Source organism: Pseudonaja textilis, chromosome Z (genome assembly GCF_049901715.1).
Source record: "Pseudonaja textilis isolate UNSWEBS1 chromosome Z, rPseTex1.2, whole genome shotgun sequence".
Classification (NCBI taxonomy): Eukaryota; Metazoa; Chordata; class Lepidosauria; order Squamata; family Elapidae; genus Pseudonaja; species Pseudonaja textilis.
Genome location: NC_142008.1, coordinates 83,852,571 through 83,872,824, shown reverse-complemented (window position 1 = coordinate 83,872,824; position 20,254 = coordinate 83,852,571). Strand labels below are relative to the sequence as shown.

General features: G+C 37.7%; 1 protein-coding gene across 2 annotated transcripts; it reads right to left on the bottom strand.

Moving 5' to 3' along the window:
• Positions 1–4,217: 4,217 nt before the first annotated feature.
• On the bottom strand, positions 4,218–13,266 carry LOC113447269 (proepiregulin-like). Of its 2 annotated transcripts, none has more exons than XM_087918196.1 (5): positions 12,868–13,266; positions 9,782–9,860; positions 8,508–8,625; positions 5,520–5,669; positions 4,218–4,786 (listed from the first exon to the last, which is right to left on the bottom strand). In XM_087918196.1, the coding sequence occupies exons 1-5, from the start codon at positions 13,054–13,056 to the stop codon at positions 4,693–4,695; spliced, it is 630 nt and encodes a 209-aa protein (XP_087774322.1). In that variant the 5' UTR covers positions 13,057–13,266; the 3' UTR covers positions 4,218–4,692. The 2 variants fall into 2 exon arrangements, with proteins under 2 accessions (XP_087774322.1, XP_026573123.1); XM_026717338.2 differs by having other exon boundaries at positions 9,782–9,868; positions 12,873–13,265.
• Positions 13,267–20,254: the final 6,988 nt, after the last annotated feature.

Genomic DNA, 20,254 nt, shown 5'->3' with positions numbered 1-20,254 from the left:
GTGATACAGAACATTATCTGTATCATCTGAGTTGGTCTTCTGAGTTGAAAAGGCAGTAGAGTCTCTATCATATGATGTCTGAAATAAACAGGCTGGAATAGGCTTAGACACACATTGTACATACAAAGCAAGCCTTTTGAGATTTCATTGGATCAGGGGCCAAACTAGCAAAAGGAGATGGATATCCATATATAATTAAAAAGTATATGGGAAACTAAAATGAAATGATTATTAATTTTAGTTGTAATGGATTATTGAACAAATAAATACTAATACCTGCTTTCTTCCATACCTCAATACTTCCATACCTGTTGACTTCCATACCTCAAGTCTCAATTGATAAAGTATGTGTGACAAGAAAAAAAACACTTTTACAGACATCTCCCATTCAACTCTAAATCTCATATATAGATGAAAAGAGATACCAAAGAAGACAGGAATTACCACTTTTTAAAGAGGGGGTGGTTCATAAAGGGAGTTGCATGTGTCCTGTGGGCTGCAATTTTTTCACTTCAGTATAATATGATCATCTATGTTATTCACATAGTGCAATGGGATTTCTGGCAATAGATTAGTTCCTTTAGCAGTAAGACACCTTCTTTTAGTCGAAAGAAAGGAAAGATGGTCCAGGTATAAGACATCTAGAGTAATGACGCTCAGGAACAAAAATTCCTTGAAATCCTATTAGCCTTGTTCCCTACCCTCACCCCAAAATAGCTCATTGGCATTGATTGATTTGATTTAAAATAACCAAAAAATAAATTAAAACAAGTAATTGTTTTAATTTATTATAGTAATTTAACAAGTAATAAAAACTTATTAAAATTACTTATTATTTTTTATTTGGCAGTAGCCAAAAAAAGCGAATAAAATTCTTGGTTGCATGAACAAGGCATAGAATCAAGAACAGGGAAAGCATTAGTACCGCTTGACAAAACCTTAGTAAGACCACACCTGGAATACTGCATCCAGTTATGGTCACCATATTACAAAAAGAATGTTGAGATTTTTGGGGAAAGTGCAGAGAAGAGCAACTAAGCTGATGAAAGGGCTGAAGACTAAAACATATGAAGAACAGTTGCAAGATTTGGTAGGGCTAGGAAAAAGAAGGACATGATAGCAGTATTCTAGTATTTGAAGGGCTGCCACAAAGAAGAGGGGTCAACTTATTTTCCAAAGCACATGAGGGCAGGAGAAGAAACAATGGATGGAAACTAATTAAGGAGAGAAGCAACCTGGAACTGAGCAACTTCCTAGAAGTAAGGAATTAACCAGTGGAACAGGTTGCCTACAGAAGTTGTGGGTCCTTCATCACTGGAGCTTTCTAAGAAGAGACTGGACAGCCACGTGCCTGAAATTGTATAGGGTCTCCTACTTGAGCAGGGGGTTGGATTACAAGACCGCCAAAGTCTCTTTTACCTCTATTCTGAATTGAATTGAAAAAAATAAAATAAAAAATTTCCTGAAAGCATAACCCTAGAATAAGATGACCCACCAGTCCAACATCCATTCACCCAACCTGAGTGGAGATATCCAAAGAAAAGCATCTCTACCAAAGGGGGATCCAGCCTTTGCAGGAGTCCACCCTCCAAATTCATGGCCACCCCGCCCCTTTTTGACATCTGTATTACTGAGTTGAACTCCCCATCCCACGAGCTATGGGAGAGGGCAGAAGAGGTCCCCCACCCTTTAATGATCCAATCCCTGATTTCATTTGAACAGTGCCTGGCCAGACAAAAGGCACAATTTCATTTTGCTGTGAGATTTTCTGTGGAGCCAGGAAGGATCCCTGCACTTTGGATCATCATGCATGGGGAGGGGTGGTAACCAGGTGGGATGTGGATGTGGAGTTCCGTCCACACAGCCTGGAAATGTGGATCCCCCACCCAGTTCTCTCCTTTGGTCTGGTGGCTGCAGAAATAGGTGCAGTGTGGGGCTGGTGGTCAGATGGTGTATTCTGCTTCAACTCTCCCCCCCCGCCCCCCTGCATGACTCATGCCAGGGCAAAGCTGAAGCGGTGCAGCGGTGGGTAAATGGTGAGCATGCTCAAGCAGGGTGGAGCCCAGTGTCCTCCATTTTGTTCCATTTAATCTTAGTCAAATACAATGATCTAAAAGCCACTCTCTTGGTTTACTCTCTTTATGTTAAGATCTCCAGTTGACTTTGAATGATTCTCTTCCCACATACTTCCAGTATTTCCAGAACAGTTTTTTCCAACTTTAGTTTTTGTCAATGTTAGCAACTCTAAGATGCATGGATATCAGCTTCCAGAATTCTGCAGCCCATGTTCTTTTACGTTTCTCTGTCTTTGTATCCTTCAAAGTACCCGAGTGGTTTTTTATTTCTTCAGTATGCATTATTATGGAGTCACATGTTTAAATCACATAGATTTAATAGCCACTTCTTTGCTGGTATAACTCAAGTCTATCTTTACATTCCATTCTCTCATTCAATTGCCTTTCTCCAGCTGCCTCTTAGATCTTTGTTATTGCTTCATATACATATGCAAGATTGAATATCCAGTTGGAATTTCTTTCCAAACTAGCCTTTTCTCATTCTGTTTAACTGCAGTGTTACAAAGGTGACCAACCGTCCTCCTTTAGGGAGGACAGTCCTCCTTTTGTAAGTTCTGCCCTCCCTCAAAAAGTGTCCTCCTACATGTTCTCCTTTTTGATATTTGAAGACTAATCTGTAAATCTCTGTATTTGATCGATGCCAATCCAATCCGTTGTGTGTGATGTGAGGTATTTGTATTTGACATGAAGATTCGGCAAGGCTCGGTTCAGTGTGGCGAGACACGATTATGAGACGCATGTGCTCCACACAGGAGAATTGTTTTCAGAGAGTGTGCCACATGCAAGAGTGTACCGTGCGCAAGAATGCGCCACCCGCAAGAGTGAGCCGCACACAAGAATGTGCCACACACAAGTGGCTTTGTTTTTTTTCTTCAATTTATTTGTGTCCTCTTTTTCGTTGTAAAAAAGTTGGTCACCTTAGTGTTACTATCTAATCCAGACATGTCAAACTCAAGGCCTGCAGGCCAGATCCAGCCTGTGGTGTATTTAGATCTGGCCCACAAACAGACTAGTAGGAGGAGGTGATTGAGTAGTTACCTCCTCACTTCTTCAGCTGTCTTGTCAGTGGCAGCAGTGCTACCAGAGGACGAGCAGCGTCAGCGTCTCCAACACATGGGTCGCCAACAAGCCAGCATCCTTACCATACACAATTGGAAATGGGGATTCCCTTTTGAGAAGGACCAGCCTCTCTTGTGATGAACCAGGGAGCACTGCTCCTCTACCTCCTCCTCCTCTTGCTGTTCAGAGATCTGTCAAGGCAGAATTTGGACTCTGAACCTCCACACGCAGAAGCACCCTCGGCCTCCTGCTTTGCCTGGACAGCCTCCAACATGGCGCTCCACCCTACCCCCTCCTTCTCTCCAGAGATCGGTCAAGGCAGAAGAGGAAACTGCTTCCTGCAAACTTTCTCCTCTGTGCTTCCAAAGACAACAGGGGCATCCTCCACCTCCTGCTTTGCCGGGAGGGGGCACTGGACAGGGAATTTCCAATGCCTGGAATTGGAAGAACATCTACTTTGGTGTGCTGTGTGCACGCATGCACATGTACCATTCCTCTCTGGATAAAAGTCCCCAAATTTGGACTCCAATGTGTGTGTGTGTGTGTGTGTGTGCACGCGCGCGCATACACACTTCACTGACAGCAGTTGGGGAGATGAATTTTTGGGTCACTGAGCTGTCTTCACATTGAGTTAGCTGGTGTGACTTGTTCCGTCCTAACCCAGGTGTCCAGTCAGCCGTGCCCAGTGAAGAGTGTTGAGCCGGCCCACCCAGTCATGGCAGCCCAGCTGTGACCACCCAGCCATGCCTATCTGGCCATGCCCACCTATGGGTCATGTGAGTTGTCATAGTCTTACATATAACTGGCCCTTTGAGGGCAACCATGATGCTGGTACAGCCCTCAATGAAATTGAGTTTGAAATCCCTGATCTAACCCATTGAAAACGATTTATTTCCTTATCTTTATTGTATTCTCTGTATTTAGAACACTGCCTATTTTAAAGATAATTTAAGATGCTCATTTTTTATTTTGGGTAACTTTGATGGATATTCTATTGCATCTTTTAAAGAAAGCTTTGTTTTTTGTGTTTAATTTGCTTGTGCTGATGGTTTTTATAGATATCCAATTCTTTCAAACACCATGTAAGCAAACAATATTTTAATGAACAAATAAATAAGTGCACAAGTTTACAATATGACACCTTCTGTTCTTATTTCTAAGGAAACAGCTAATTAGAATGATTAGGAAGATTTCATCTTTATAACAAATAAAGATTCCTCCAATTAAAACCTTTCTTCCAGTGAAGAAAACACCAACATTTAGTGTTTTGTAGTGCATTAAATATAACCATAGTAAAATACATTTTACATGCTTTCACATGTAACTGTTCACAGGTATGAATTCAAGACATCATTGAATTACATTATGAAAACTTTCCACAGGTATAGCATTGAATAAAAAATAAAATACAAATATAAATGACATTTATAAAAATAGTGTTTTGGCCTCTGTGTATATTCTTCTTTCATCAAAACTTTGAAATTCTTTCACTTATAAATATTAATAAAATATTTCTGTTTATATTATTAAATAAATGGATTTTGTATGAATCCTTATTTCACACATGAAGAAGATTTTGTTCCTTTTCAGTATCTGTAGCAACCTCTTTACAGTTTTTGTTTGTAGGAAGTCTCTCCTTCTTGTTTAAATACCTGTGAGAAGAAAGAACATCTTTAGAAGAACATAAAATATCTATTGCAGGTCATAGAATTATCTTCCTTTCTTCAATGTACAACTTAGGTTCTAAGGTAATAACTTTAAAAAGTATTACAATAAGTTTAAAAAACATGGAGAAAGGCAATGATATAGATATGTCAATGAAGTTTCCACATCTGTCCTTGTTCTATGATATTTGCTTTTTCCAGAACTCTGTTTCTCTTATTTTCTAATTGGAGGGTTTCAAAAGTTACAGTTTAGCACATGAAGGCAAATGCTGTAACATTTTGAATTTGTAAAAAATTATCATTGTGGTCATTAACAGATAATTATATCAAAATCTGTTTTCACACCATGCACAGATGCTTTACCTGAATTTTACAAAGGGATATATTTAGAAATAGTAAGAAATTATGCATATGTAGTGATCTGAATAAGATCCAGAAATGGAAACAAAATTATTAATATCATGACATTCTGCAAATGAGATCAGATTAGACTCTTAAAATACACTAAAAATGATTTGCTTCTCTCCCTTTGACAGTTTTTTTGATATGCAGAATATTTTGAGATAAATGTTCTTTATTCCCAATCTCATATCCTTATTGTGTTTGTGTGTTTGCTAAATTTATTTTGAAGAGTAATGTAACAGCCTAGCTTTGTATTTGAATTACTATTAAATAGAAGCTGTGGAATGTTTACAATCCCATCTCTAAAAGTGTTGCTTACCTTCGGTAAAAGTATATTGATAATAAAATTGCACTGAAGAAAAACAGACAGACAAGGATAGTAAATGCCAAGTATTCACTGCTTAAGGGTTTTATGACCGGATACAGATTTGAATGGCTACATCGCTCACCAATCCAGCCTTCCTTACACCTAAATGGAGACAGGAAAAAGTCAGCATTAGACAAACTGTTTTTTAGTATCAAAGAGATTGCAAGCTGAGACCACAGTCAACAATGAAGCCTATTCCAAAATATCCACCAAAGTACTACATTATAGTAACTCGCTTTCAATAGAGAATCCGAAGTACTGAACTTCTGGGAAAGGGAACAGACTTATGGGTGTTCTCAACAAATTATGATTCCTAAAATTCTTTTTAGAGTTTCTCAACCTTTCTCATTTCACACCAACCCTAGATGTTCCCAAACAGTACTTCCTGGCACCTTGGGTCACCCAACTCATTAATCATTCTGTTTATTAATTAGTCAAATATCCTATGTGGCTCTTGAAAATTCACTGATTCCAAAGCGCTGTAATCCAGTTTGGGAACTGCAGTTTCAAGCAATGCCAGAATAGTTAAAATGAAAGTAATACTTAAAATGTAGAGGTACCAGTAGTATTTAGCCTTTCTAATCTAGTGCCCTCAGAACATATTGGACTACAACTACTATCAATCCCCCTCTAGTGAAAACATATACATTCAAGCTATGGATGATAAAAGAGTTTTAATATCATTAATTTGAAAGATACCTGGTTGTGAAGGCAGTTTTCATATATATGCATTATGTACACATAAATGAAGAGCTGTTAATAGCCTTAATTGATGATTATGTGCCATCTAATTACTATAAACTCTTAATGACAACACAGATTTTCTCTAGAAAAGCCCTTATTTGATCTTTCAAACTTCTAATAGTATATTGATCGTTGCTGTAACTGAATCCATCCACCTTGTTGCATGATATTTTCTTTTCTTCCATTTTTCCTAGTAGTATAGACTTTTTCAGGTTTTGCTAGAACTTATTTGTTTGAAGTATGTCCATCTGAACTTTATCATTTGTGAAGATTGTGAAGATTGATTTGTTTGATTATCCATTTACCTGGATAATGCTTTACATGGTCTTCTACAGCAGCAATATTCTTTTATTTTGCTCCTTCAAAGAACAATTTTCTCTTCCACAGAGTGTCACAGGGAAACCACATTGCCTGTATTATTCTGATCTTTCTAAGTATGGATGTAGTCCAGTATCTGAACATCTTTCCCAAGGTCTAACTCCACCAAGTGTAGTCTGTGCCATATTTCTTTATTGCTTTACTCTGGATAACTGAGGGTAGAAGACAGAAGCTATCCACCACTTCAGTATCTTCATTATCAATTCTAAGGCTGGTTAAAGGACCTGTTGACATTATCTTGATCTTCTTTATCTTTAATCTTAATCCTAGTTTGTGTTCCTTGACTTTCATTACTAGAACTTACATGTCATTTGCATTTTCAACTGTCAGAATAGTTTTCAGTCTTTTTGTCCAATTTTAAAATAGTGCTCTTCTTCTTCCAAATCAGTCTCTTTCAAAAAAAAAAAAAAGCCAAGATGATGACAATTTAGCAGCTCCTAAAACAAGCTCTTCACATGTGACTCACTTCCCTGCCCTTGGCTGAGTCCTTACAGCATAAAATTATATCCAGAGGCAAGGAAAAAGAATCAGGTCCAGTCCCAGTAATGATTCTCAGGACCATATGTCTAATAAAGTTTTGGTCTTTTCAATAACCAGAAATATTATCTAATATAAGCAGCTGTAAGATTTTTTTTCTAAATGTTAGAATCCATGCACAAAGATAGTTTTTTCTCTCTCAACGAGCAAGATAGCAACAACAGAAATCCTAGTACTTCAAAACTAACCACATTTCTCTATTTTGTTGTGCTTTAAGAAGTTCTTTAAGAAGTGTTGAAAAAAGTCAGATTGAGCAGAGATCAGTTTTAGCAGAGAAAATATGTATGGACACTAAGAGTCAATGCCAATTCAATGACACATAATCAATCAAAAGTACTGACAGTTTTAAGAGTTTCTACACTTTCTATGCAATAATTTGTTCAAGCAGGGAGCAGAAAGACCAATAAGGAGCTAGAATGTGATCAAAACTTTCATTAATTTTGTTTCTGTTTCTGTTTAAAAACAAGCTTCTAAGCAGAAGTACAGAGGTAAGAAAAACAGTTCCTGAATTTCTGTATCTTGAAGGTAGAGGAACAGGAGCAGCAGTTTTTAAAAAAACTTTTAAAAGCTAAGCATGATTATCATTAGAATCGAATAGTATAGAATAGAAATCTTTATTGGCCAAGTGTGATTGGATACACAAGGAATTTGTCTTGATGCAAATGCCCTCAGTGTACATAAAAGAAAATATGCATTCATCAAGAATCATAAGATACAACACTTAATAATAGTCATAGGGTACAATAAGCAATCAAATCATACTAGGATGATCAATATTGATCGTAAGGATACAAGTGACAAAGTTACAGTCATACAGTCATAAGTAGGAGGCGATGGGTGATAAGGGGTGATGAGAAGATTAATAGTAATAGTAGTGCAGACTTCGTAAATAGTTGGACAGTGTTGAGGGAATTATTTGTTTAGCAGAGTGATGGCGTTCGGGGAAAAAACTGTTCTTGTGTCTAGTTGTTCTGGTGTGCAGTGTTCTATAGCATCATTTTGAGGGAAGGAGTTAAATCAATTTATGTCCAGGATGTGAGGGGTCTGTAAATATTTTCACAGCCCTCTTTTTGACTCATGCAGTATACAGGTCCTCAATTGCAGGCAGGTTGGTAGTAATTGTTTTTTCTGCACTCCTAATTATCCTCTGAAGTCTGTGTCTGTCTTGTTGGGTTGCAGAACCAAACCAGACAGTTATGAAGGTGCAGATGACAGACTCATCTATTTTTTATTTACTGTTATTACCACCATTTCCACCCTTTATTTCAGCATCTCTTTTACCTGCAGAAATATCGGTCCAAAGTCTCTGAGTATCTGCAGTCTCCATTGAAACAGTAACTTCGCCATTCTGGCTTGCATTCTGTCTCTCTTTCCACCTGAGTTATAGGTACAACCGTTCCTGTTTGAATGACAGTAAACACATGAATAAATAAAAGCTTACCTGCATTATCGTCTGTGAGGACCTAGGTTTCTTCAAGTATCAAAGACATGCAGGTAGGGTGACTCTACTGGCGTCTAGAAAACTATGGTGTCAACTATCCTGGGCAAGATGGATCCCTCCTTTACCTTGCCGTAATGCATTTTCGGTATGTTTACTTTGGTCTTCCTAATCTCTAGAGTCAATTTATTTTTCATGTTAAGGATAAAACTTTCTCTTCCTTAACATGGATTGGCAGAAGGCCAAGACCAGATGGGTGGGTAAAATCCAAAAAAGAAAAGGTAGATTTAAATATATATATGTGTTTTCTTAAGTTTTCGTGGGTACTTACATGTATGGTATTCAGCTTTGTTCGGGTATTTTCCCACGTCATTATAGTTGTGCTTTTAAAGTTGTAGCGTATATATATATATATATATATATATATATATATATATATATATATATATATATATATATATATATATATATATATATATACTATTTTAAGTTAGTAGTAGAAGAAAATCAAAATGGTATTATTTATTAGGAAACCAAAGAAAAGAAAATCAAAATGGTATTATTCATGAGAAAAAATGTAATTAAATACTTATCAGATAGAAGAGACAGAAAGATGTTGGCTTGTTAAGAATTGTTTTGAGTGCATAAAAACAAAAAGAACACCCTTTTATTTCAATATCTGGATATTACAAGGACTTCCAGATTCAACATGGTCATTTCATACTGTTTGCCATGTACAGAACAATGCATCTGAAGTATATCTTGAAAAGTCTATTGGAAAATGGAATGGAAGCTGACAAAGAATTCACAAAAGTCTCCATAGATGCTTTTAAGCAGTCTACAGTAAAAAATAATATGTATTTAATGTTATCTATTATGTATCCCTGGCACTTTACAATGGAACATGTATCAGAAACAAGACTCAGAAACAAATCTCATTTCCAAGGAAATGCAGTTTAATTTTGACAGAAGGGAGATGTGGCTATGATGAGTGCAAGAGTATGGAGAATAGCAGAAGAAATGCCAACTGTTAGGGATTCTGGGAGTACTTATTTATTTTATTCATCAAGATAATGTCCTGATATTTTACTGAATACTAGAGAATAATCTGACTTACCTACAGTAGTTACACAGTTTTCAGTCTTATTTACTCCACATAGTGGGATTACCGTTGTACTAAGAGTGGTTTGAACTAGGTGCCATCCTAAAAAAAAAAAAATCAGTTTTAAGAGAAATACACTTCCAGAAAAAGTTTCCATGTCATCATTGTTCATACCACTTTACTTCACCTCAAAGGCTGATGTGATAGAATGTGCCATCTACAAATTCCCAATCATCACTGACACACAGTAGTCCCAATTTAAGGAAAATCTCAGGTTAAAGAATAAGTTACCCTATTTCTAGATTCATAATCAAATTTATAAAGATTTGTAGAAGACAATAGAGGTGATGGTGCAAACAAGGAGAATATCACATTCTTGAACACTGAGAAAAAAACTACTGATTCAATTGTGCATTGAAAATTTTGAATTCATTTCCTTGGCCCCAGGATTTCTAAACTAGTTTCAAAGTTCAAGGCACAACTGAAATTGTTTGGAAATTGTAATCAGAGAGGCTCCAAGAAGAACTCTGTTGCCTAAACAGACTTCGCAGAACAAATTTCTCCAATTTATGCCTGGATGGTGGCCCATTATTGTTATCAGATGTACAAAAAATATCCCCAGTAGTTGTATATAATGTTTAACAGCATTCCTTTTACTATCAAGTTTCCCTTTTCCTACTGCTCTGTTCAAGTGTTGGGTCAGAATGTTGCATAATGGATGAAGTTAAGATGGTGGAGAAACTGCATATCCTGGAGTAAAACAATAACAATAACAAACTGAGCACCTCCTGTTGAGATGGGTTTGGCAGATGAAGAAAGACCTGATGTATATAATTAGGAGATGAAATAAGTGACTGTATTTTTTTGAGAAAAGCTCTGAATTTTCTCAAATTGCAGAAAATATGCAGAAAGTGACAGTCAAACCAAAGTAATTCTTGAGCCACTGAACAACTCAGTTAACAAATATTTTAATCGAGGAGTAGAAGTGTTGATTTAGGCAATTTGCACTTCTAATACCTCAACACAATTTTTGGTAATTTCAACAGTTCCTTAATTTATGTTGTACTGAGGAACACATTTTAAAATTGAACTTGAATAGCAGAAGATCACAAAGTTGCTGAAATTTTTATGACTGATGAGTTAAACTGGTAAAGATATTATCTTGAGAGCTTTCATTCAATTTTAATTAAATATTAAATTGTCTTGGTCCTTCTGTATTTAATAAGGTTATTATTAAAGTTAGAAATGAATAATTATTGGAGAATTTCTGGAAGCTGTATTCTGAACTATTGAATATTGTATGAGGTACCAAGTTCTTTAGATTGTAAATACTTGGCTTAACATAATGTGTGAACACAACCTATGAATTTTTATGGAGTAGATAAACTCATTTTTAACACTAAACCATATTCAGCAAAGTTTAAATATCAATTGAAACATAGGGATATTGCTGGCTAAGAATGTCAACAGCTGTGATCCTAAGAAAATGACAGATCTTGATTCTGTCACTTACGATTTGCTGTCCAGAACAAATATATTTAATGCGAGGTAGCTCAGCAGCTTTCACTGATACAGGAATTAGGATGTATAGTTAGCATGACTATATTGACTGACTGTTCTGATTTTATTAGACTAATTATGCATTAGCTGCAATGGGTACCAGTTTCTTTATGGTCCAATCCAAAGTGATATTATAGACTTGTAGATTCTTCAATAGTTAGGGCCAAATTAAATTATGGCGAACTAGTATATGAATTTGAATTTCCCAAGCAACCATGGAGATCCTACATGAGTGACTTCAAGGAAGGATAGAGTCCTTTGACTGGAGCTCATTCTTATCTTCAGGATCTAAGATAATCTGATCTCCAAATTTTCTCAGAGGTTACTCCCAAAGAGTGATAAGAGGCTTAGTTATTCTGACTTTCCCATCTGAACCTCCCCATGCTAGTCCCCTCAAGCCAGCAAAAATGCTTTGCAGAGCAAAGTAGGACTTGAAAGAAAATGCTATCAGATTTGGTGCCAAGCTCTTGATGACCATTAGATGGAAACAATAACTCACCATTTGCTGCCATCTAGAAGTTATTGGAATTCTGCATTCTAGCCCTATTCAAGGAGAATTAATTAACCCAATTAACCAAAACAGAGTTTAGCTTTAATTCCAGCTAAATTTAAACTTGTTTATAGCTAATCTTTCTCCCCAGATAGCTACTTATCAGAAGGCTAACCTATAGTTTTAATTTCATCTCAAGTCCTGAAGAAAATTGGGAAGTCAGGGTTTCTTTTGATATTTTCAATCTTCCAAGGCCTACTCAAGGGAAAGGTTGATATTTAAATTCATGAATTGAATTCCCCTCCCCTATGGAAAATGGCTTCTGTGCAATTTGTTGATCAGTTCTTCTTTCCTCCCAAACAATATAATCTATCGTTTCTTCTTTTGGAGAGCTTGCGGAAGAATGTCCAGCCACATGAAAATATTTATCCACACTTTAACTTTTGAGGACCATGGCAAAATAGTCTTGAAATGGTATGATCTTATCTCTTCACTCTCCAAAAATTAAATTTGGTTGAAGCTGCAATAATTATCTTCTGGGTCAAGTCTATAAAACACAGATTCTGGATCCTCAGGGATAAGTTTCTCTTTCTTGTGCCCAGCCAGAAGTATCCCTTCTATCACCCCCAAAACAATGATGCTGTACAGCTAACACCTTTTCTACTTCTATAACAAAACCACAGGGCATCTGCAGCAGGAAATTCTTACACGGGAATGACCCATAAGCACTCTTAGGACATGGTGTCCCATTTATTTAACCACAACATAGCTTTGCTCAGCAACATCTCTACTTGCCACATCCCCCTTGCATTAACTGTGTACTGTTCCCAGTTTGTGACCAAGTGTTAGAGGGTTCTCCGCTTTCCTATTACCTTTAAGAAGTTACCTACCTCACTTTGGTGAGGAGTTAAGTAACTGGCAATGACTAGCAAAAGAGGCTATAGAGACATGAAGGCAGGATCGAAAGCAGTGTAAGCTGTCGTGCCTTTCGCCTGCCCCGGGCGGGGGCATTCACGCCGTTGGTCAGCGGCTGGAAAAGAACCAAGGGCAGCTTACCCAAGAAGAGCAGGGCCCCTGCGAGGCTCTGAGAGGTGCAAGTAGCCATTTGTCCACCGCCACGGAGCAGGCTGTCTTCGATGCCGGGCAGTTCTTTTACGTAATGTAAAGGACTGACGCCAGGTTTCTGCTTGCCGTCGAATGAGAGCTCTACACTTCTGCTACGATCGGCACGCCTTCCCATTTTATAGCCTCCGGATCCCGGGGGCGGGCGGAGGCAGGAGTAATGCGATTAATTTCTATATGCAAAGCGCTTGAATTTCCCCGCTGACGAAATCGCCTTTCCACAGAGGGGTGAAGGCAGGGCTGCTCCCTTCACCTGCCTCGCTCTAAAAAGGCAAAAAGGAAGAGGGAGGGAACGCGGCCCGCTCAGATACGACCGCGTCGAAAGACGCGTCCGCGGAACCTTGACAACTTCTGTTGGGAAATAGGTGAATGTGTCCCCGATTTTTTCCCCCCGTTAAATTGGATTCCAGTAGAATCTCGAAACAGCCTTTCCTTCGGCCCCAAGAGCTCCAGCTTAATGGAAAACAGAGATCTAAGAGATTTAAACTTGTACATGCAGACTTATGAGGTAGGAGTACAGTGAATGACTTTCCTCTAGTCAGCAGCATAGTTGAATGTTGCAAGCTGAGGAAATCTGATCTATCCCATAACTCTAAATAGTTTGACAAAATCCCTGTCTCCAGGGATTTCTGTGTGTCTGTGCATATATGTAAAAAAATATCTTAGAATATCTCATCCAACTTTCCAAAGTGATCTATCTGTTCATTGTCCTTCCAGGGAATTCATACTAGCAATTCTCACAGCTAAACTCAGGGTTAGTGAGTTTGGCTTTGGTTTGCTCAAGAAACAAATTTATAATTAGTTGTCAAGCTATCACCATGATGGAGCCTGCCAATTATGGTCATAACTCATACCAGTAAGCCAGGCCGTTAACCTGATTTTACAACCTTTTTGGTTGTGATTGATAATTAACTAACACAGTTGTTAAGTCAACTAATGGTTCCTTATTGTGTAGGCTTGCCAAAAACCAGAAAATGCTTTTTTTTAACAATCATTTGCATATCATAATATATGCAAATGATGGTAAATGCAACCTGGTTGCCAAACACCCAAATTAAGGTTACATGACTGCAGAGGTGGGGGCAGAGTTGGAATATGGAATACAGGTTGCAAGTATTCCCAGGAGGTCAGTCGTAACTTCAAATGGTCGTTAAGTGACTACTCATAAGTTAAGGACTACCTGTAGAATTCTACTCTGAATGTGACAACTTAGAAATGTATAGGATCAGTTGGAAAAAAAAAACCAATCCTACCTGTTCCAGCCCTTTTTTCCCCCCAAGAGGCTCTTAATCTTGCTGATATACTGTAGAGGTCAAATATGTCAGTAGATTTTATAGCTGCCTTTAGTTGTCATGTGGACCAAAGCCTGATGTTTAATTGAAAGAATAATTTTAAGCTCTGGGATTAGTCATAAAAAACTAGACAACCATTTCACGGAATGATATCACCAAGTCTGATTCCAGTTCTTACATTAAGGGATTTCTTTAATGCCTGTGCTTAAATCAACCCAAGGAATCAATGATCTGAAAAGAGCCATTTGTGGAATGTCCTGTGTCAAGAGAAGGGAAACCCAGTTCCCAGGTAACCTTGCCAATAACCTTTTGTGGCATATAGCATACCTTAGAAAGAATGCAGCGTAGAGTGGCGCTGGCTAAGGCACTGTAGTGTGGTTAGAAGAACATTAGGTCTGTTTGTAGCATCCCAACTCAAAACAGAAGGAAGTGCATTCCAAAGTGACAAGTAGGCTTAAATTACACCCACCCCCTGCATTTACCTCTGAGAAAGCAAACCTTGGAAATAATTAATAACCAGCAACAGAGGAGGAAATTGACAGAAATATAGAAGGCAGACAGAAAAAAAATCTTCCCTCTTCACCTTTCCCACTCCCCTCATCTCCGCAATGAAAGCTATAGAATCAATCTATAGTGTTTTTGTGTGATTATTTACTGAGAATATTTCCCTCTTGTTTTGCAAAAAAACCCAACCCTTTAAATTAGAATAGAAGAATAATCTCTTAATATATAATTTTATAAAAGAAAGTTTTAAAAGAATATAAACCATACAAACAAATTCTCTGGAAAGGGCTCTAATGTTAGGAAAGGTGGAATGAAGGGGAAGACAGCTAGCAGCAAATTGGATATATTCAGTTACAATAGTGATGAATGCGCTGTTAGATGTAGATCAGGGGTGTCAAACTCAAGGCCTCTGGGTCAGATCGGCCTGTGGGATGCTTGGATCTGGTCCGTGGGACTGCCCTGGAAACAGCGAAGGACCGGTCTGCAGTGCCTCTGCCAGCAAAAATGGAGCTTGGGGGGGGGCTGCATGTGGCCACACCCACCCTCCAGTCCCTGAGGTCAAACACAACCCTGATGTGGCCCTCAATGAGATCATGACACCTCAATGACACCTCTGGCGCAGATCATCATGAAGAAAATCTGCAGGATTTGTCCAGGCTGTCACCAAAAGCCTCCAATGGCTTGAAGCCCCACAAAACCTGATTAACTATGATGATCAAATTTACCACAAAAACAAAAGCTTCATTGACTGCAGGCTTTTTCTGAGTTTAATTCAAATTTTCTATTTTATCTGAGAGAAATTGGCATCTCTGTCACCCAGGTCTCAGCAAAGAATTTCCTGGGTGTTCCACCAACAAATGATTGAAGAAAGAATACATTTAACTTATAACACTTTTATTTATATAACATCAAACTTAAATCACCCAGTCTCTCTCAGCTTTTTTTTACTAGTTTTACCTGATAAATTTGGGCTATGAAAACATAATTGCTAATTCATTAAATATTTTATGCCTAAACAAATAAGACATATTGTGACTTTGCTTAATGGTTTGATTCACACAATATATTAAAACAGTGTTGAGTTCTGACCACACATTGAATCACAAACTATTCAACTCCTTTTCAGCCTTGTCTACTGTATTTGGGAACCTAGTCATAATTTAGCCATAACTTTTCAATGCAGAGTTTGAATACTGCCAATGAATCCTTTGGACTGTACCATTTACCTGCTGTAAAATCTGCTGATTTCTTAGCCTCTTATCTCAATGTATAAGCCATCTTGAAAGCCATCTTAAAGGAAAGATCGGATGAAAAGTTTTATTGCATAGACAAATAAGCCACTTTTGTCAAGGTTGGCATCCAACAAACCAGAAGTTTCCCCAATTCAGTCCATGCAGTTTCTAGTGATAGAATAGAACTCCAGCATTGGAGTTTACTCTGGATTTACTCTGGAGATCGCTGCAGAGGTTGCGGAGGGGGTGCGTGGGAATTGATTTCAACCATTTGGGAACATTTCCAAGCAATCACAAAAGGGATATTATTGAAATACAGAACTTTAGTCTTATTTGAGTATTACTACAACATTGGACAACTAATCTCCTGGTAGCAAGCTCCAGTGAACCCTTTTCAGTTGTACTGGACTTTTAGTTATAAGGAATTTGAGTCCTGTTAAATTTAGTAGAACTTTATTTTGTGTAAAAATGTTGTAGATCCCATCAGCCAAAGAGTAATAGCTGGCAGGGATTAGGGGATTAGGAGATGTGCTTTTCCCACAGTGGCCCTTGTTCTATGGAACATCCTCTCTTTAGAGATTAGGATGGCCCAACTGTGTTACTTTTTTATAAGGCCCCAAAATCCAGGGTATGTTCCTGAGCTTGGATGCTGAATGTATAAAGGATCCTACTTCCTGATTATGTTGCTAACTGGCAATGTACCTGGGTTGCCTTGTATGCTTATTTTGTATGTTTCTATTGTTTTTAATGTTTTTAGTGTTTTGATTGTAATATATTTTTTGAATTGTAAGCTGTTCATAGTCATTGACTGAGATGGGTGGCTATAGAAATTGAATGAATGAATGAATGGCTCACAGATAGCCTATAGCCGTTGTTTCCTAGCTGCAGAGGACACAAAATTATAAAATGGAGTTTTCTCATTGGTGAGTCATGCAACTTATTTGCAGTCTAAAGAAGGTCAAGAGAGAAGGCAGAATATAGTGTGTTCCTACATGTTTTTATGATATCACCACATATTATTCAAGGGAGGATGTTGCCTGAATTTTAGGAAATGCAGACAATTAGCGTCAAGAGTTCTATCTGATGGGTTTGAGTAATACACTGCTTGTCAGTTCATGTTCACAGGATATTATATGGCCCATATGTTCTCAGATGGATGCTAACCTATAGTAATGTTGAGATATTTTCTGCAGTAGATTTTTGCTTTAAAGGGTATTGGTTTTCAGTTTTCTGAACTGAGTTTTTGAACTTAGTCTGAAGGGTAGATCTCCTTCACTGTATGCTAATTGCAGGAATTTTTTTTGTTAATATTCCATTTTGCTAAACAAAGAAGTGTGAAATTATTGTGAAACCAGTTATTCATAAAGGAATTTTCCCATCCTACTTGTAGGACAGGATCATTTACCGATCTCTTACTCTGTAATTAAATTCTTTTGTAGACTCTTGTTTGTTATTGCTAGGGAAACAGTTTTTGCCCTGGACATCTACTTAATATTAACACAACTGAAGCAATTTACAGGAATTCCTCCTTTCTTATTTTTAATATAATAAGCAGCAAGCATCATTCTATATACACTGATTTCCATTAACTTGCCATTTTTTTAAGTCTTGACTACTGTTTCTAATACAGCTTTTGTCAACCATCTGAACTTGGTCAGTTAGAAGAGAAAGATTCTCATGCTCATGGTTAGCGCAAGGTATACTTTACTAAAGCAAAGTAGTTATAGAAGAAACTAAACCAGATCTGAGATTTTTGTAGACAAAGCATATGGTTAACTTTCCCTTGTTCCTGTCCATCCCACCAGTTATCAGAGAATATCCAATTAGGTTAGGGGTGTCAAACTCAAAGCCTGTGGCCAAATCCAGCCTGCAGGTGCTTAAACCTGGCCCGAGGGGCTGGCCTGTAAATACCAAAAGGCCAGTGCCCATGGTGCCTCTGTCAGCCAGAATGGGCCATGGGGGTCCCACATGCAGCCCCTCACTGCCCATTTTTAGCCTCCCCAACTTCTTGCAGTGAAAATGGACCAAGTGGAGACCCCAAGAGGATCCTGCACCACCCGTTTTTGGCCTCCCTGGCCTCCAGCAGCACACTGATGCAGGTCTGCAGTTAGCAGTGTCAAGCTCCACAACTTCTGAAGGTAAGCTGTTCCACTGATTAATTGTTCTAACTCTCAGGAATGTTCTCCTTAATTTATGTTGGATCTCCCTTTGATAAATTTCCATCCATTATTTCTTGTCCTGTCTTCAGGTGCTTTGGAAAATAGGTTGACTTCCTCTTCTTTCTGACAGCTTTTCAAATACTGAAAGACTGTTACCATGTCATCTCTAGTCCTTCTCTTTGTTAGATTAGAGGTATTCTGTTCCTGCAACAGTTCATAAAATGCTTCAGCCTCTGACCAAAAATTGTCATTAATCTAATCATAGATTAGACAAAAAAAGTTGTTAATATCCTGGAATGTGTTTTGAAAGATGACAAAGGGTCTGGAGGCTAAATTATATGACAAACGGTTGAGGGAGCTAGGGATGTGTAGCATAAGTTTTATACATGTGTAATAATTCACCAATAAAAGACCTAACCCATTACTTATTGTATTGCAAATTATATCAGGAGCCTAGTGTTAGATTCATTGTATCGTTGTTAATCCAATTGAAACAGTCTAGTTTACGGGGAAATATATATAACTTGCACTGTTTGCAGTGGCCATTAGGAACATATTAAAAAGTTGTTGAAGACAATTATGTTAATGTTAGAGAGGAAGTATTGAACTGATATGTACTGTTTCTATTTTTAAAAAAGTTTAAAAGTTAAGTCCTTGCAAACATAAATGTTTGCTGGTTGAAAGAAAAAAAATTGTGCATGCATAGAAGTGAAATTGGAATGTGTAAATACAGACAGACATTCATAACAATACTGATATTTAAGGCAAAATTCACACTTCTTTTCAAATAATAGATACAAACTATGATATGAATAGTTTAGTCATTGGCCATGTGCAAAGTGGAGATTATGGGAACGGCATCTTTTGAACCAATATTTGCTTTCATATCAAGGGAGAAAAACATGTCAGCATGGCTGCCAGTCCTAAAGTCCTTCTTTTCCTTGAGATTATCCTGCATCATTTTCTGCATGAACAGTAATGCTACCAGTCTCCTTGCTGAAACATAGTAAAAAGCTGGCCAAGGGGGCAGTAGTTTTTATACCAATATAACTTCCTTCCACCTCAGTGTGGGAAGAAAGCATGTTGCCGTGACCCTGTAGGTGAATAATAGAATTTTACATCTGGTCTGGAGGGGAATGCTGCTTAGTCTCCAGGGTATTATCTAAATTAGGCAACAACCAGACCTGACCGTTATTCGTTACATGAACCTTCTGAATGAGAAATATCAAAGCAGTTAATAATCAGAACATATCAGCACATTTTTAAAGGGCCTCATTATTTCAATAATGAAAAAAAATATAATTACTGGAAAGATGACATCCACCATCCACTCATTGCCAAAATGACAAACACAACCAGCCAGCTGAAACCCAACACCTTTTACATCTGTGCAACTGGGTGTGATGTATGTTAAAAAGAGGCAGGCTTTGATTGCCTAGTTGTGCCCAACATTTTGAACTGAATGGTCAATATTGTGAATGCTCCTGGCTATTAATTACTAATATTTCAGATAGAATGATATTCCTCATCCTTGATATAATACCTTAAAAAGGGGAAAGGGAAACTTTGAACAGAAAGTTTTTTAAAAATAAATAAGACAAGAAACCTGTCATTGGAAAAAGACTCAAAGTCTATTGGAGACAGTTACAGTTACAGTTCTCCTCCATGACACCAGAATGCTAAAATTGTGTGTACTGTGCTATATTTTGTTGTTTATTTGTTTGTTCCTTTATTTAATGGATGAATAGCCAATTAGCAGATTGTAACTCTGCTCATATGGTTGGCTAATATAGCCTGAGAAACCAGAATAGCGAAAACAAGTTTTAAAAAATGGGTGTAAAAAAGAGAACCTAACCAAGGCCAATCCACAATCATTCAGTTTCCAATCTTTACATGTGTTATTGTGCACATTTGTATTGCTTACAGCACTTGAGTTCTGAAAAAGATACCTACAATAGAATGAGGGCTAGAAACTTGACCATCAAGATCTGATAATTGGAATTGGGAAGATGCCCCACTGTAGATTAACTGAGATATTTAGTGAAGATGTTGCTGTAGGTGGTTAACGTGATGAGCCCCACAACAATTTTAAAATAGTAGTAGCAATTTATATTACATAAGAAAGCCCA